We start from the raw sequence: 18,535 nt of genomic DNA on the forward strand, positions 1-18,535 counted from the left end.
GGAGGAGTGGGCCAAAATCCCTGCTGCAGTGTGTGCAAACCTGGTCAAGAACTACAGGAAACGTATGATCTCTGTAATTGCAAACAAAAGGTTTCTGTACCAAATATTAAGTTCTGCTTTTCTGATGTATCAAATACTTATGTCATGCAATAAAATGCAAATTAATTACTTAAAAATCATACAATGTGATTTTCTGGATTTTTGTTTTAGATTCCGTCTCTCACAGTTGAAGTGTACCTATGATAAAAATTACAGACCTCTACATGCTTTGTAAGTAGGAAAACCTGCAAAATCGGCAGTGTATCAAATACTTGTTCTCCCCACTGTACATACATACAGTACCAGTCAAAAGTTGACACACCTACTCATTCAAGGGTTTTTCTTTATTTTTTACTATTTTCCACATTGTAGAATAATAGTGAAGACATCAAAACTATGAAATAACACATATGGAATCATGTAGTAACCAGAAAAGTGCGAAACAAATCTAAATATATTTTATGTTTTAGGTACTTGTTACTTCATAGTTGCTACCCTTTTCCTTGATGACAGCTTTGCACTCTCAAATGTTTTTGTTTTTTTATTAAGAAAAATGAATATGGTGGCAAACTTTTGACTGGTACGATATATATTTGTATATATTTATTATTTTATATATATAGCTAAATTTATTGATTTGACTGTCATCGTTATCAAGGGTCAATAATGTTGGACCCAGCTGCATTTAGTTATTTTATAAACGGTTACTTTGAATATTGTTTCTCATTACAAATACAAGGAGATGCTTTAGTTTCATCATCTTCTCTGCTTTGTTCTGAATCAGCTATTAAACCCAACTCATTCAACCTTGAATTACATGAATTACAACTCTCCTGTCTGATTATTCTAGTCCAACTCTCCTGTCTGATTATTCTAGTCCAACACTCCTGTCTGATTATTCTAGTCCAACTCTCCTGTCTGATTATTCTAGTCCAACTCTCCTGTCTGATTATTCTAGTCCAACTCAACTCCCCCCGTCTTCCTTATGAATTACAACACTCCTGTCTGATTATTCTAGTCCAACTCAACTCCCCCGTCATCCTCATGAATTACAACACTCCTGTCTGATTATTCTAGTCCAACACTCCTGTCTGATTATTCTAGTCCAACACTCCTGTCTGATTATTCTAGTCCAACACTCCTGTCTGATTATTCTAGTCCAACACTCCTGTCTGATTATTCTAGTCCAACTCTCCTGTCTGATTATTCTAGTCCAACACTCCTGTCTGATTATTCTAGTCCAACTCTCCTGTCTGATTATTCTAGTCCAACTCTCCTGTCTGATTATTCTAGTCCAACTCTCCTGTCTGATTATTCTAGTCCAACTCTCCTGTCTGATTATTCTAGTCCAACACTCCTGTCTGATTATTCTAGTCCAACTCAACTCCTGTCTGATTATTCTAGTCCAACTCAACTCCTGTCTGATTATTCTAGTCCAACTCAACTCCTGTCTGATTATTCTAGTCCAACTCAACTCCTGTCTGATTATTCTAGTCCAACTCAACTCCTGTCTGATTATTCTAGTCCAACTCAACTCCTGTCTGATTATTCTAGTCCAACACTCCTGTCTGATTATTCTAGTCCAACTCAACTCCTGTCTGATTATTCTAGTCCAACTCAACTCCTGTCTGATTATTCTAGTCCAACTCAACTCCTGTCTGATTATTCTAGTCCAACTCAACTCCTGTCTGATTATTCTAGTCCAACACTCCTGTCTGATTATTCTAGTCCAACACTCCTGTCTGATTATTCTAGTCCAACACTCCTGTCTGATTATTCTAGTCCAACACTCCTGTCTGATTATTCTAGTCCAACACTCCTGTCTGATTATTCTAGTCCAACACTCCTGTCTGATTATTCTAGTCCAACACTCCTGTCTGATTATTCTAGTCCAACACTCCTGTCTGATTATTCTAGTCCAACTCTCCTGTCTGATTATTCTAGTCCAACTCTCCTGTCTGATTATTCTAGTCCAACTCTCCTGTCTGATTATTCTAGTCCAACTCTCCTGTCTGATTATTCTAGTCCAACTCTCCTGTCTGATTATTCTAGTCCAACACTCCTGTCTGATTATTCTAGTCCAACACTCCTGTCTGATTATTCTAGTCCAACACTCCTGTCTGATTATTCTAGTCCAACTCTCCTGTCTGATTATTCTAGTCCAACACTCCTGTCTGATTATTCTAGTCCAACACTCCTGTCTGATTATTCTAGTCCAACACTCCTGTCTGATTATTCTAGTCCAACTCTCCTGTCTGATTATTCTAGTCCAACACTCCTGTCTGATTATTCTAGTCCAACACTCCTGTCTGATTATTCTAGTCCAACACTCCTGTCTGATTATTCTAGTCCAACCCTCCTGTCTGATTATTCTAGTCCAACCCTCCTGTCTGATTATTCTAGTCCAACCCTCCTGTCTGATTATTCTAGTCCAACACTCCTGTCTGATTATTCTAGTCCAACACTCCTGTCTGATTATTCTAGTCCAACACTCCTGTCTGGCTATTCTAGTCCAACACTCCTGTCTGATTATTCTAGTCCAACACTCCTGTCTGATTATTCTAGTCCAACTCTCCTGTCTGATTATTCTAGTCCAACACTCCTGTCTGGTTATTCTAGTCCAATACTCCTGTCTGGTTATTCTAGTCCAACACTCCTGTCTGATTATTCTAGTCCAACTCTCCTGTCTGATTATTCTAGACCAACACTCCTGTCTGATTATTCTAGTCCAACTCTCCTGTCTGATTATTCTAGTCCAACACTCCTGTCTGATTATTCTAGTCCAACTCTCCTGTCTGATTATTCTAGTCCAACACTCCTGTCTGATTATTCTAGTCCAACACTCCTGTCTGATTATTCTAGTCCAACACTCCTGTCTGATTATTCTAGTCCAACACTCCTGTCTGATTATTCTAGTCCAACACTCCTGTCTGATTATTCTAGTCCAACACTCCTGTCTGATTATTCTAGTCCAACACTCCTGTCTGATTATTCTAGTCCAACACTCCTGTCTGATTATTCTAGTCCAACACTCCTGTCTGATTATTCTAGTCCAACACTCCTGTCTGATTATTCTAGTCCAACACTCCTGTCTGATTATTCTAGTCCAACTCTCCTGTCTGATTATTCTAGTCCAACTCTCCTGTCTGATTATTCTAGTCCAACACTCCTGTCTGATTATTCTAGTCCAACACTCCTGTCTGATTATTCTAGTCCAACACTCCTGTCTGATTATTCTAGTCCAACTCTCCTGTCTGATTATTCTAGTCCAACTCTCCTGTCTGATTATTCTAGTCCAACACTCCTGTCTGATTATTCTAGTCCAACACTCCTGTCTGATTATTCTAGTCCAACTCTCCTGTCTGATTATTCTAGTCCAACACTCCTGTCTGATTATTCTAGTCCAACACTCCTGTCTGATTATTCTAGTCCAACTCAACTCCCTCTTTTTTTTTCCTTCCAGGAAAAGCTGATTGTTTCCAACGAGCAGGAGGTGTTACGAGTCCACTACCGGGCCGCCAGAACGCTAGCCAATCAGACGCTCCCGTTCAGTGCATGCACCGTGCTATTGGACGCTGAAGTGTATAACATGCCTCAGGATGCCCAATCAAGTGGCATGATGTCACGCACTGTCGAATCAGTAAGTTTTGGCATCAAATCACATTTATTTAGAATTGATCGTGTACTCTGGAATGGATAAGTTGGCATCAATCAACTAATCAAATGTATTTGTAAATTATTTTTACAACAGCAGTTACGTTTCCATTTGAGTCATTCCGCTTTTATCCAGAGACACTCACTTGTTGACGCGAAGGGCTTTTTACAACAAGTGTTTTAAAAATCACGATGGTTTTTAACAGAACTGAACTTTACTACTGACAGTTCTGAGTAACGTTGTACTAATGATGTTTACGTGTGTGTTTTGGTTTCCAGGGTGACCAAGATGGCAAGACGTCGGTGAGGGGCCGTTTCAACGCCCGCCAGTTCATGTCCTGGTTACAAGACGTGGACGACAAGTTCGATAAACTCAAGGTAAGATTTCTCTGAAAAATAATATCCGTACTACCTGTAATCTGGAAATACATTTTTTTTGAGCATGTAGCCAATGGCATGGATGTTCATGAGTTTCATTCATCCTGTTTAACCACATGAGTTTTATGATTTGAACTATCAATATTTCAGAAACCTCAAATTTGAAATGTATTCCTTTAGCGAATCAATCATGTCCAGTGTCATCCAATTGTTTAATATTTGATGTATTCTCTCTGTCTCTCTCTCTCGCTCGCTGTCTCTCTCTCTCTCTCTCTCGCTGTCTCTCTCTCTCTCTCTCTCTCTGTCTCGCTGTCTCTCTCTCTCTCTCGCGGTCTCTCTCGCGGTCTCTCTCTCTCTCTCTCTCTGTCTCTCTCGCTGTCGCTCTCTCTCTCTCTCTCTCTCTCTCTCTCTCTCTCTCTCTCTCTGTCTCGCTGTCTCTCTCTCTCTCTCGCGGTCTCTCTCTCTCTCTCTCTCTCTCTCTCTCTCTCTCTCTCTCTCTGTCTCGCTGTCTCTCTCTCTCTCTCGCGGTCTCTCTCTCTCTCTCTCTCTCTCTCTCTCTCTCTCTCTCTGTCTCTCTCGCTGTCGCTCTCTCTCTCTCTCGCTGTCGCTCTCGCTGTCGCTCCCTCTCTCTCTCTCGCTGTCGCTCCCTCTCTCTCTCTCGCTGTCTCTCTCTCTGTCTCTCTCTGTCTCCAGACGTGTCTTCTGATGCGGCAGCAGCACGAGGCAGCAGCTCTTAATGCGGTCCAGCGTCTCCATTGGCAGCTGAAACTCCAGGAGCTGGATCCAGTCATGTACAAGTCCACCTCCATCTTCGAGATATCCGAGTTCTACATCCCCCTGGTAGAGGTCAACGACGACTTTGACCTCACGCCCATATGACCTGTGACCCTTGACCTTTAGGGCTAGGACTGGCAGTCAGGGTCAGGCAGAGGACCGATGATTAGGAAGGATCATCTAGTGGCCCATCTACCTCTTAACGGGGATAAAGAGATGGAGAGATGAAGGGATGGGAAAACGTGAGGCACTTGGAACATGGATGTGTGTAGAGAGCACCGTGTGTGTGTGTGTGTGTGTGTGTGTGTGTGTGTGTGTGTGTGTGTGTGTGTGTGTGTGTGTGTGTGTGTGTGTGTGTGTGTGTGTGTGTGTGTGTGCAGCACTTCTCTAAATGTGGCTGAGCTCCTATGGTAGACACAACAGAGACACCACAGACCTCCCTTCCTCCTACACCAAGAGGACTGGCCTTATCCTCCCAACTAGTGGCAAACTGACTGCTTATTCTGTTCTGGACAGGCCTGGAGCTCCACCAGGGCTCAGGGGCCCAGACCACACACTTACCCCAGGGGCCCGAGGCTGGGTAGGGGTTGGGACAGCGCCAGGTGCTGCTGTCTGCTGAGAGGAGAGAGCTCCAGAGAGAGACCAAGCATGGACACTATTCCCTATATAGGGCACTATGTGAAGTGTATAGAAAATAGGGTGCCGTTCCTGATGTTCCCTATGGAGTCGACCATCCCTCTGCCCTCTGCACCTCCTGGTGTTCCCTATGGAGTCGACCATCCCTCTGCCCTCTGCACCTCCTGATGTTCCCTATGGAGTCGACCATCCCTCTGCCCTCTGCACCTCCTGATGTTCCCTATGGAGTCGACCATCCCTCTGCCCTCTGCACCTCCTGATGTTCCCTATGGAGTCGACCATCCCTCTGCCCTCTGCACCTCCTGATGTTCCCTATGGAGTCGACCATCCCTCTGCCCTCTGCACCTCCTGATGTTCCCTATGGAGTCGACCATCCCTCTGCCCTCTGCACCTCCTGATGTTCCCTATGGAGTCGACCATCCCTCTGCCCTCTGCACCTCCTGATGTTCCCTATGGAGTCGACCATCCCTCTGCACCTCCTGATGTTCCCTATGGAGTCGACCATCCCTCTGCACCTCCTGATGTTCCCTATGGAGTCGACCATCCCTCTGCCCTCTGCACCTCCTGATGTTCCCTATGGAGTCGACCATCCCTCTGCACCTCCTGGTGTTCCCTATGGAGTCGACCATCCCTCTGCCCTCTGCACCTCCTGGTGTTCCCTATGGAGTCGACCATCCCTCTGCACCTCCTGGTGTTCCCTATGGAGTCGACCATCCCTCTGCACCTCCTGATGTTCCCTATGGAGTCGACCATCCCTCTGCACCTCCTGGTGTTCCCTATGGAGTCGACCATCCCTCTGCACCTCCTGATGTTCCCTATGGAGTCGACCATCCCTCTGCACCTCCTGATGTTCCCTATGGAGTCGACCATCCCTCACCTCCCTCATCGAGCAGGGTTACAAAACGGGAGAAGAAAAAAAAAAACATTTCAATTCAGCTTTTGTTTTTAAGTGTTTATTCCATCGTACACAGACTTGTTTTTTTTAACTTATTTTCTACAGACAGATTGTGCATTTGTAAATAACCCATGTAATGATGGTTTGAAACTTGTACAGAAAAAATAACTAAGATATTTTGATTGTAAAATGTTTGTTTTTTTTCACTTTTTTTGGTTTATGTCTGTTTTAATGGACCAAAGTTGAATTTGTGTTGAGTCTGTGTGCTCTTTCTCTCTGTCAAGGTCCTTGTTGTTGTTACTGTTGTTGAAATCAATGTTGTTGGCGTAACTCTTTTGAGAATGTCGGGTCGGATTCTGTTTTTTTCCTTTTGGTTCTATCATTTTTTGCTTTTTTTTTGTTGCTTTTTTTATTCCCATCTGGACTGGAGTTGGGATCCACGCACCACATCAACGTGTTATTCCTTTGACTGGTGGTTTGGATGCTGTGCATGCTGTTATTTCCTGATCCCAGAAGAAGCTGTACCGTGGACTGTTGTGATTTGAGGTTTAACTGAAGTCACTCAGCTCTTTCCCTTTTCGTTTTGTTCTGTCCTTTCACAAACAAAGTTTCTATCTGAAATGGCACCCTATTCCCTATATAGTGCACTACTTTAGACTCCAAATGGGATCCTATTCCCTATATAGTGAACTACTTTTGACCGGGACCCTATGCAGGCTCTTGTCAAAAGTATTGCAGACCTGCCAACCTGCGTAACATAGTCAAAGTACTCTGGTACGAAAAACAACCTTAAAATACGTATGAACAGGCTTCTAGTTGGCAGATTGAATGTTTTTTGACTCGACTGTCGGAAGTTGGAGCTGAGCCAATCAGGGGACTTGGGCGAATAGAACGAATCTTTAGCTTTCCCCCCCCCTCCGTAGTCATACTAGTGTTTTCATCCCTCCAATAAGATGGCAGCTCTCCACTTTGTCTGTTGATATCACTGATGGATGAGGAAAAAACGGTAGGGGAAAATTTTCCCAAAATTGTATGGTGTTAGTCAAGCACGTAACTATTATTCCGTAGTTAGCTCCTTCGCTAAGGGGTCACTACAGCAAAGGTAGTTAGCTCCTTCGCTAAGGGGTCACTACAGCAAAGGTAGTTAGCTCCTTCGCTAAGGGGTCGCTACGGCAAAGGTAGTTAGCTACAGCGTTTAGTCAACTAAGCGAGAACACTTTCTTGCCTGCGCATTTTGTTTTCCGTAATGGTAGTAGGTCGAGAGAGCATTAACGAGCGAAAAGGAAACGTTGCGTTGTTGCTGAAGTTCAGTGAGCGTCGCAGGGGGAACAAGAAGAAGAAGGTGGATGGAAACAAACATGGCAGAGAGCTGCTGTTTCCCGCTGTGACCTTCCTTCACAGAAAGTTATGTCAGACTGTTTAAACATTACCAGGCATTATGTTAATGACTACATTGCATCAAGTAATTTAATTATTCTGAATTTTCTCTACGAACAAAATGAAGAAGCCAGTTTTGCATTTCACTGACTATCGACATAAAGACAGTTATTTGTTAGAATAGTAATTACCGGAAACGGTGTTTCCTCCGACACATCGGTGCGGCTGGCTTCCCGGGTTAAGCGGGCATTGTGTCAAGAAGCAGTGCGGCTTGGTTGGGTCGTGTTTCGGAGGACGCACGGCTCTCGACCTTCGCCACTCCCGAGTCCGTACGGGGGGTTGCAGCGATGAGACAAGACTGTAACTACCAATTGGATACCACGAAATTGTGGAGAAAAATTTTAATTCGTTTTACAAATACAAGAATAGTCATTACCCCTACATTTTCAAGAAATGACAGTTACAGGTTTTTCAAAAATGCTCCATTTTCCTGAGGGGGAAGTTACCTAACCTTAGTCCTACATCAGCACCACCTTGTCAGAAAATCCTAGGGAGTGCCCTGATTTTTGTAAATTTTTACATGTATTTCTAGTTAGCTAGTGAAAGAAAAACAGCTAATTACCAAGTACCCATAGCTGGCTATAGCCTACAATTCCTCTTGAGGCAGTCAACGTCATTCTTAGGCTAAAATGAGATTTGTTAGGCCTGTGATTTGAGCGGTGTGGGTGCCCGGTGTTGGGTCTAGAGTGCTGCCACATCGCTGAAGTGGTACTCATTAAAAACAAAATACAAATATTCAAGGTTGTAGTGAACTATGCGGGGCCCTGGTCTAAACTATATAGGGACTAGGGTACCATTTTTGGACACATCACTGTACAGTTCCTCAAACCTTCCTGTGTGTTGTCCTTTTTTTTTTAGGTGGTGTCTCGCACACATTAAAAGAAAAACCATTTGTTGTTGCAGAATTCTTCTATAGAAATAGGGAGATGGGAGAAAAAAATATTAACTTTTACAGTTTCGATGTGAGATCACAACAAATCCTATTTTTTCAACATATTGCCTATTGAACGATAGTTCTAAAAATGTCTATTTTAATATTTACTTGTTACATGACATGTACATATTTGTAATATATATAATTGAATACATTTTATTGGTTGTGAATTAAAATATTGTCTTGCTAGTTTTTTTTGTGTGTCATCTCAACCTTTTTCTAGTGTCTTTTTGCCAAACCGTTGTTATATAGCGTTATATTAATTGCTACAATTTGACAATTATGCACTTTTGTCTACAAATACTTATACCACCCAGGCAGTTTACCCTTCAATGGATTCTTCCAGGTTAATTCTGAAATCCATCTATATAACACAAGACACTGATAACCTTCACCCTCCCCACTGCCGCACCTCACATAGTCAATTCTCTATCAGATACAGGTTTATCTTCACATTGCCAAATCATCATCATCCCTCAATAACTTCAAGCAAAGACTGGGGATCAGCCTGATGAACCAAACTACTCCGTAATCTCCTCCATGAAGACTGGAGGTCAGCCTGATGAACCAAACTACTCAGTAATCTCCTCCATGAAGACTGGAGGTCAGCCTGATGAACCAAACTACTCAGTAATCTCCTCCATGCAGACTGGGGGTCAGCCTGATGAACCAAACTACTCAGTAATCTCCTCCATGAAGACTGGGGGTCAGCCTGATGAACCAAACTACTCAGTAATCTCCTCCATGAAGACTGGAGGTCAGCCTGATGAACCAAACTACTCAGTAATCTCCTCCATGAAGACTGGAGGTCAGCCTGATGAACCAAACTACTCAGTAATCTCCTCCATGAAGACTGGGGGTCAGCCTGATAAACCAAACTACTCAGTAATCTCCTCCATGCAGACTGGGGGTCAGCCTGATGAACCAAACTACTCAGTAATCTCCTCCATGAAGACTGGGGATCAGCCTGATGAGCCAAACTACTCAGTAATCGCCTCCATGAAGACTGGGGGTCAGCCTGATGAACCAAACTACTCAGTAATCTCCTCCATGAAGACTGGGGATCAGCCTGATGAGCCAAACTACTCAGTAATCTCCTCCATGCAGACTGGAGGTCAGCCTGATGAACCAAACTACTCAGTAATCTCCTCCATGAAGACTGGGGGTCAGCCTGATGAACCAAACTACTCAGTAATATCCTCCATGAAGACTGGAGGTCAGCCTGATGAACCAAACTACTCAGTAATCTCCTCCGTGAAGACTGGGGGTCAGCCTGATGAGCCAAACTACTCAGTAATCTCCTCCATGCAGACTGGGGGTCAGCCTGATGAGCCAAACTACTCAGTAATCTCCTCCAGGAAGACTGGGGGTCAGCCTGATGAACCAAACTACTCCGTAATCTCCTGCATATATATCTCCTCCTCTTACACACTCCCACACACACACATAATCAAACATGTTTTTTCTTGTGGACTAAGTCATGTACATTTATAATGAATATGATTTGTTTAACTGATTGAACAAACCTTTTAGTTTTTTTTTTGTACTTATATTTGTGGTGTGATTTTCATATCAGCCCTTTTGGTCTTCCAACCGGCACACTGTTTTACCACATATCTGTGCTGTTTTGTCTTTTGCTTCTTTTGTTGTTGCTGCGAATAAATAAACCCTAAATTCTCTGTACAATAAACGCTAGTGGGTGAGGCGTTTGGCCGCAGCGATGTTGAGGAGTAGTCCGGCTGGTGTTTTATGTGTTCAAGGAGGGGGCGTTTAATTATTTTGAGCAAAATCTCTGCCGATGGCAGAACTGTATCCTTCCACTAGGTGGCGACATACACAAATCTTTCCAGTAATGACGTCCCAAAATCTAGCTGTTCAAATCTAATTGTATCTGTCACATGCGCCCGAATACAACAGGTGTAGTAGACCTTACAGTGAAGTGCTGAATACAACAGGTGTAGTAGACCTTACAGTGAAATGCTGAATACAACAGGTGTAGTAGACCTTACAGTGAAATGCTGAATACAACAGGTGTAGTAGACCTTACAGTGAAGTGCTGAATACAACAGGTGTAGACCTTACAGTGAAATGCTGAATACAACAGGTGTAGTAGACCTTACAGTGAAGTGCTGAATACAACAGGTGTAGTAGACCTTACAGTGAAGTGCTGAATACAACAGGTGTAGACCTTACAGTGAAATGCTGAATACAACAGGTGTAGTAGACCTTACAGTGAAATGCTGAATACAACAGGTGTAGTAGACCTTACAGTGAAGTGCTGAATACAACAGGTGTAGTAGACCTCACAGTGAAATGCTGAATACAACAGGTGTAGTAGACCTCACAGTGAAATGCTGAATACAACAGGTGTAGTAGACCTTACAGTGAAGTGCTGAATACAACAGGTGTAGACCTTACAGTGAAGTGCTGAATACAACAGGTGTAGTAGACCTTACAGTGCTTACTTACAAGCGCTTAACCAACGATGCAGTTTTAAGAAAATACCTAAAAATATATATATATTTTTTTAAAGTAAGAGATAAGAATAACAAATCATTAAAGAGCAGCAGTAAATAACAATAGCGAGGCTATATACAGGGGGTACCAGTACAGAGTCAATGTGGAGGCTATATACAGGGGGTACCGGTACAGAGTCAATGTGGAGGCTATATACAGGGGGTACCAGTACAGAGTCAATGTGGAGGCTATATACAGGGGGTACCGGTACAGAGTCAATGTGGAGGCTATATACAGGGGGTACCGGCACAGAGTCAATGTGGAGGCTATATACAGGGGGTACCGGCACAGAGTCAATGTGGAGGCTATATACAGGGGGTACCGGTACAGAGTCAATGTGCTTTTTGGCACTGGTGTCGAGGTAATTGCGATATGTACATGCAGTTAGGGTTGTTAAAGTGGCTATGCATAGATGATAACAGAGAGTAGTAGCAGTGTAGGGTGGGTGGGGGGGGGCCTTCCTCTGACACCGCCTTCCTCCTTTAGGGCCTTCCTCTGACACCGCCTGGTATAGAGGTCCTGGATGGCAGGCAGCTTAGCCCCGGGGATGTACTGGGCTGTACGCACTACCCTCTGTAGTGCCTTGCGGGCGGAGGCCAAGCAGTTGCCATACCAGGCAGTGATGCAACCAGTCAGGATGCTCTCGATGGTGCAGCTGTAGAACCTTTTGAGGATCTGAGGAGCATTGCCAAATCTTTTCAGTCTCCTGAGGGGGAATAGGTTTTGTCGTGCCCTCTTCACGACTGTCTTGGTGTGTTTGGACCATGTTAGTTTGTTGGTGATGTGGACACCAAGGAACTTGAAGCTCTCAACCTGCTCCACTACAGCCCCGTCGATGAGAATGGGGGTGTGCTCGGCCCTCCTTTTCCTGTAGTCCACAATCATCTCCTGTTATAAATTATGTTAAGGTATTTTTTATTTTTTATTTCACCTTTATTTAACCAGGAAGGCCAGTTGGAGAACAAGTTGATTGAGGTTATAAGTGGGTTCAACCAGACGTTATGCCAACTCCTGGATGGATCTGTCACATACTGAGTTGTTAGATAGCCTATCTTCCTCTACAATAGAAACCCTGGTTCGAATCCAGGCTGTATCACAACCCGGCTGTGATTGGGAGTCCCATAGGGCGGTGCATAATCGGCCCCAGCGTCGTCCGGGTTTGGCCCGGTCTAGGCCGTCATAGCCTATACCGCTACTTGATGGCTTCTGGCCCTTTCACACCTAAAGGGAACCGTAGGCTGGAACTGCTCCCGGTGATGACTACAATAACAAATAGCTGCCTAATGGGGAGTTTTATGGCTGGGGAAAAGGTTTGTGTCAGGCTTGACAACGGTTAAGATTTGACTCAGTGGTTTAGTTTCTATAAATTAAGAAGTCAGTGAGGACATTGGGGAATTATTATTTTATCAATTCAAAGTTGCCCATATTATCTGGACTCTGACTTGACAATATTGTGAAACAAGACAGGAGTGTTTTTTTTAACGGTATAGTAAAGGGAGTTTATATTTCTCCTCCTGACCCCTGAGTGGCTGGCTTCTGTTATCTTGAAGAGCTGCCCAGCCACGCCACACTGACTTGTGTCTCTTCGTTCTGCTTAAACTACTAGTCCTGCCGTCTCCAGTCCAACTAACTGCTTAGTTCCTGGATCACGTTAAAACGGACGCTGTATCTTTAAGACGCCCGACTGTCTGCGGCGTTGTGGCTGAGAAACTGACGCCCTCCGACTGCATCGTTATTATAGACGGCAGAGTTTCATCCTGGACCTTGCGAGGAAAGCCGGCGGTGTTGGATTTAAAGGGGAAACAGCCGTCAATCAAACGAAGGATTCGAACCATTGTAACGGTAAATATTAATAATCTCGTTTTGACTCTTGTGGCCAATGCTACTTGATGATTCGGTGTAGTTCGTGCGAGGAAAACGTTAGGTAGGGGTTTTAGGGAGCGTTTTGTCCCGAGGTAGAGAAAGGTAGGCTAAATCTACTGTTACTGCAGTGTAATTAACGAAATGACTCTAACTTGTGGGTTTCAGTGTAATTAACGAAATGACTCTAACTTGTGGGTTTTCAGTGTAATTAACAAAATTACTAACTTGTGGTTTTCAGTGTAATTAACGAAATTACTAATTTGTGGTTTTCAACAGGGGTCCTTTCCTCTGTCCGTTGTAACGTTAGTCAAACAACACTCCTGTTAGAATATAATGCATTTCAATTTAGGACAGATGTTTTCCTGTAGGCAACTACAATATATTGAAATTATGAAAACAAAACATATTTGAAGTCATCACAGCTAAGAAATTGTTATTTGTTACATCAAATACAGGCTACATTATTATCAATGTGTTGCAGCACGATTGGATTTCAAAACAATCCTGTTTGAGTTATATAACATTTATCTTTCTCTATAAAGGTTGTCATAGATCATTTTTTGTCTCTTGTTATAAAAACTTCAAATTCACCACATTATTTTACGAGCACCATCAAAGCTGTCTGTGTTCTGTCTGTTATCAAATGTATTTATAAAGCCCTTCTTACATCAGCTGATATCTCAAAGTGCTGTACAGAAACCCAGCCTAAGTTCTGTCTGTGTTCTGTCTGTGTATCTGTAAATCCAATGTGCCTTCAGACTGTACTATATTCTGTCTAACTGTAGACCTCCCTGTCTGTCTGGTATATGTCTATAGACCTCCCTGTCTGTCTGGTATATGTCTATAGACCTTGTCTGTCTGGTATATGTCTATAGACCTCCCTGTCTGTCTGGTATATGTCTATAGACCTCCCTGTCTGTCTGTCTGGTATATGTCTATAGACCTCCCTGTCTGTCTGGTATATGTCTATAGACCTCCCTGTCTGTCTGGTATATGTCTATAGACCTCCCTGTCTGTCTGTCTGGTATATGTCTATAGACCTCCCTGTCTGTCTGGTATATGTCTATAGACCTCCCTGTCTGTATGGTATATGTCTGTAGACCTCCCTGTCTGTCTGGTATATGTCTATAGACCTCCCTGTCTGTCTGTCTGGTATATGTCTATAGACCTCCCTGTCTGTCTGGTATATGTCTATAGACCTCCTTGTCTGTCTGGTATATGTTTATAGACCTCCCTGTCTGTCTGTCTGGTATATGTCTATAGACCTCCCTGTCTGTCTGTCTGGTATATGTCTATAGACCTCCCTGTCTGTCTGGTATATGTCTATAGACCTCCCTGTCTGTCTGTCTGGTATATGTCTATAGACCTCCCTGTCTGTCTGTCTGGTATATGTCTATAGACCTCCCTGTCTGTCTATCTGGTATATGTCTATAGACCTCCCTGTCTGTCTATCTGGTATATGTCTATAGACCTCCCTGTCTGTCTGGTATATGTTAATAGACCTCCCTGTCTGTCTGGTATATGTCTATAGACCTCCCTGTCTGTCTGGTATATGTCTATAGACCTCCCTGTCTGTCTGGTATATGTCTATAGACCTCCTTGTCTGTCTGGTATATGTTTATAGACCTCCCTGTCTGTCTGTCTGGTATATGTCTATAGACCTCCCTGTCTGTCTGGTATATGTCTATAGACCTCCCTGTCTGTCTGTCTGTCTGGTATATGTCTATAGACCTCCCTGTCTGTCTGTCTGGTATATGTCTATAGACCTCCCTGTCTGTCTGTCTGGTATATGTCTATAGACCTCCCTGTCTGTCTGGTATATGTCTATAGACCTCCCTGTCTGTCTGGTATATGTCTATAGACCTCCCTGTCTGGTATATGTCTATAGACCTCCCTGTCTGTCTGGTATATGTCTATAGACCTCCCTGTCTGTCTGGTATATGTCTATAGACCTCCCTGTCTGTCTGGTATATGTCTATAGACCTCCCTGTCTGTCTGGTATATGTCTATAGACCTCCCTGTCTGTCTGGTATATGTCTATAGACCTCCCTGTCTGTCTGGTATATGTCTTGTGTTTATTGATTTAAGCACACACACACCACCACCTCACACATCCCATCTCCCAGCACTGACACCATTATATCTTATGTTGACCCAGGTGGACGGACAGACAGACATACAGACAGACGGACAGAGTGTTGCTGTGTGTGTGTGGTGACAACCAGACCGCCAGGCGTGTGTGTACAGCCTACTAGCTGACCGTCAGGATGAGGCCTGGCCAGCTGTATGTTCTGGTCCCAGCCTCCGCTGCCCTCCTCCTCCTCCTGGTCCTATCAGAACCGTCTCAGACCAGCGCCTGTAACAAGGCCCTCTGTGCCTCGGATGTCAGCAAGTGTCTCATACAGGTGAAGTGTGTGTGTGTGTGTGTGTGTGTGTGTGTGTGTGTGTGTGTGTGCGTGCGTGCGTGCGTGCGTGCGTGCGTGCGTGCGTGCGTGCGTGCGTGCGTGCGTGCGTGCGTGCGTGCGTGCGTGCGTGCGTGCGTGCGTGCGTGCGTGCGTGCGTGCGTGCGTGCGTGCGTGCGTGCGTGCGTGCGTGCGTGCGTGCGTGCGTGCGTGCGTGCGTGCGTGCGTGCGTGCGTGCGTGCGTGCGTGCGTGCGTGCGTGCGTGCGTGCGTGCGTGCGTGCGTGCGTGCGTGCGTGCGTGCGTGCGTGCGTGCGTGCGTGCGTGCGTGCGTGCGTGCGTGCGTGCAGGACTGGGACAAAAATCCTGACATTTTAGCCACACCAACCAACATCCCAAGCTGTCTTAAAGATGTCTACATGTAGACATCATGAAGATTATTATCATATTTACTATTCCCCTCTACCCTAGTGTTAAGGAATACTACATATTAAGTATTCCCCTCTAACCTAGTGTTAAGGAATAATACATATTAGGTATTCCCCTCTAACCTAGTGTTAAGGAATACTACATATTAAGTATTCCCCTCTACCCTAGTGTTAAGGAATACTACATATTAAGTATTCCCCTCTACCCTAGTGTTAAGGAATACTACATATTAAGTATTCCCCTCTACCCTAGTGTTAAGGAATACTACATATTAAGTATTCCCCTCTACCCTAGTGTTAAGGAATACTACATATTAAGTATTCCCCTCTACCCTAGTGTTAAGTACTACTACATATTAAGTATTCCCCTCTACCCTAGTGTTAAGTACTACTACATATTAAGTATTCCCCTCTACCCTATTGTTAAGTACTACTACATATTAAGTATTCCCCTCTACCCTAGTGTTAAGTACTACTACATATTAAGTATTCCCCTCTACCCTATTGTTAAGTACTACTACATATTAAGTATTCCCCTCTACCCTAGTGTTAAGTACTACTACATATTAAGTATTCCCCTCTACCCTAGTGTTAAGTACTACTACATATTAAGTATTCCCCTCTACCCTAGTGTTAAGTACTACTACATATTAAGTATTCCCCTCTACCCTAGTGTTAAGTACTACTACATATTAAGTACTCCCCTCTACCCTAGTGTTAAGTACTACTACATATTAAGTATTCCCCTCTACCCTGTATTCCCCTCTACCCTAGTGTTAAGTACTACTACATATTAAGTATTCCCCTCTACCCTGTATTCCCCTCTACCCTAGTGTTAAGTACTACTACATATTAAGTATTCCCCTCTACCCTAGTGTTAAGTACTACTACATATTAAGTATTCCCCTCTACCCTAGTGTTAAGTACTACTACATATTAAGTATTCCCCTCTACCCTAGTGTTAAGTACTACTACATATTAAGTATTCCCCTCTACCCTAGTGTTAGGTACTAATACATATTAAGTACTCCCCTCTACCCTAGTGTTAAGTACTACTACATATTAAGTATTCCCCTCTACCCTAGTGTTAAGTACTACTACATATTTAGTATTCCCCTCTACCCTAGTGTTAAGTACTACTACATATTTAGTATTCCCCTCTACCCTAGTGTTAAGTACTACTACATATTAAGTATTCCCCTCTACCCTAGTGTTAAGTACTACTACATATTAAGTATTCCCCTCTACCCTAGTGTTAAGTACTACTACATATTAAGTATTCCCCTCTACCCTAGTGTTAAGGAATACTACATATTAAGTATTCCCCTCTACCCTAGTGTTAAGGAATACTACATATTAAGTATTCCCCTCTACCCTAGTGTTAAGGAATACTACATATTAAGTATTCCCCTCTACCCTAGTGTTAAGGAATACTACATATTAAGTACTCCCCTCTACCCTAGTGTTAAGTACTACTACATATTTAGTATTCCCCTCTACCCTAGTGTTAAGTACTACTACATATTAAGTACTCCCCTCTACCCTAGTGTTAAGTACTACTACATATTAAGTATTCCCCTCTACCCTAGTGTTAAGTACTACTACATATTTAGTATTCCCCTCTACGCTAGTGTTAAGTACTACTACATATTTAGTATTCCCCTTTACCCTAGTGTTAAGTACTACTACATATTAAGTATTCCCCTCTACCCTAGTGTTAAGGAATACTACATATTAAGTATTCCCCTCTAACCTAGTGTTAAGGAATACTACATATTAAGTATTCCCCTCTAACCTAGTGTTAAGGAATACTACATATTAAGTATTCCCCTCTACCCTAGTGTTAAGGAATACTACATATTAAGTATTCCCCTCTACCCTAGTGTTAAGGAATACTACATATTAAGTATTCCCCTCTACCCTAGTGTTAAGGAATACTACATATTAAGTATTCCCCTCTACCCTAGTGTTAAGTACTACTACATATTAAGTATTCCCCTCTACCCTAGTGTTAAGTACTACTACATATTAAGTATTCCCCTCTACCCTATTGTTAAGTACTACTACATATTAAGTATTCCCCTCTACCCTAGTGTTAAGTACTACTACATATTAAGTATTCCCCTCTACCCTATTGTTAAGTACTACTACATATTAAGTATTCCCCTCTACCCTAGTGTTAAGTACTACTACATATTAAGTATTCCCCTCTACCCTAGTGTTAAGTACTACTACATATTAAGTATTCCCCTCTACCCTAGTGTTAAGTACTACTACATATTAAGTATTCCCCTCTACCCTAGTGTTAAGTACTACTACATATTAAGTACTCCCCTCTACCCTAGTGTTAAGTACTACTACATATTAAGTATTCCCCTCTACCCTGTATTCCCCTCTACCCTAGTGTTAAGTACTACTACATATTAAGTATTCCCCTCTACCCTGTATTCCCCTCTACCCTAGTGTTAAGTACTACTACATATTAAGTATTCCCCTCTACCCTAGTGTTAAGTACTACTACATATTAAGTATTCCCCTCTACCCTAGTGTTAAGTACTACTACATATTAAGTATTCCCCT

General features: G+C 43.1%; 2 protein-coding genes across 2 annotated transcripts in view; both read left to right on the forward strand.

Moving 5' to 3' along the window:
- ankrd12 (ankyrin repeat domain 12) overlaps positions 1–5,277 on the forward strand; it is a 35,176-nt gene extending 29,899 nt beyond the window's left edge. Inside the window, exons 11-13 of the mRNA XM_055865703.1 lie at positions 3,503–3,679; positions 3,973–4,071; positions 4,765–5,277. Of these exons, the coding sequence (XP_055721678.1) occupies positions 3,503–3,679; positions 3,973–4,071; positions 4,765–4,950 (462 nt within the window). The 3' untranslated portion in view covers positions 4,951–5,277. The remainder of the gene's footprint in view (positions 1–3,502; positions 3,680–3,972; positions 4,072–4,764) is intronic.
- A 7,593-nt stretch (positions 5,278–12,870) lies between these two features.
- The window catches only part of LOC129813339 (twisted gastrulation protein homolog 1-A-like), a gene marked incomplete in the record, with an annotated part of 49,482 nt that continues 43,817 nt past the window's right edge, over positions 12,871–18,535 (forward strand). The window contains 2 exon segments of the mRNA XM_055865705.1: positions 12,871–13,106; positions 15,286–15,532. Of these exon segments, the coding sequence (XP_055721680.1) occupies positions 15,395–15,532 (138 nt within the window).

The sequence above is a fragment of the Salvelinus fontinalis genome, chromosome 16, assembly GCF_029448725.1.
Source record: "Salvelinus fontinalis isolate EN_2023a chromosome 16, ASM2944872v1, whole genome shotgun sequence".
Lineage (NCBI taxonomy): Eukaryota > Metazoa > Chordata > Actinopteri > Salmoniformes > Salmonidae > Salvelinus > Salvelinus fontinalis.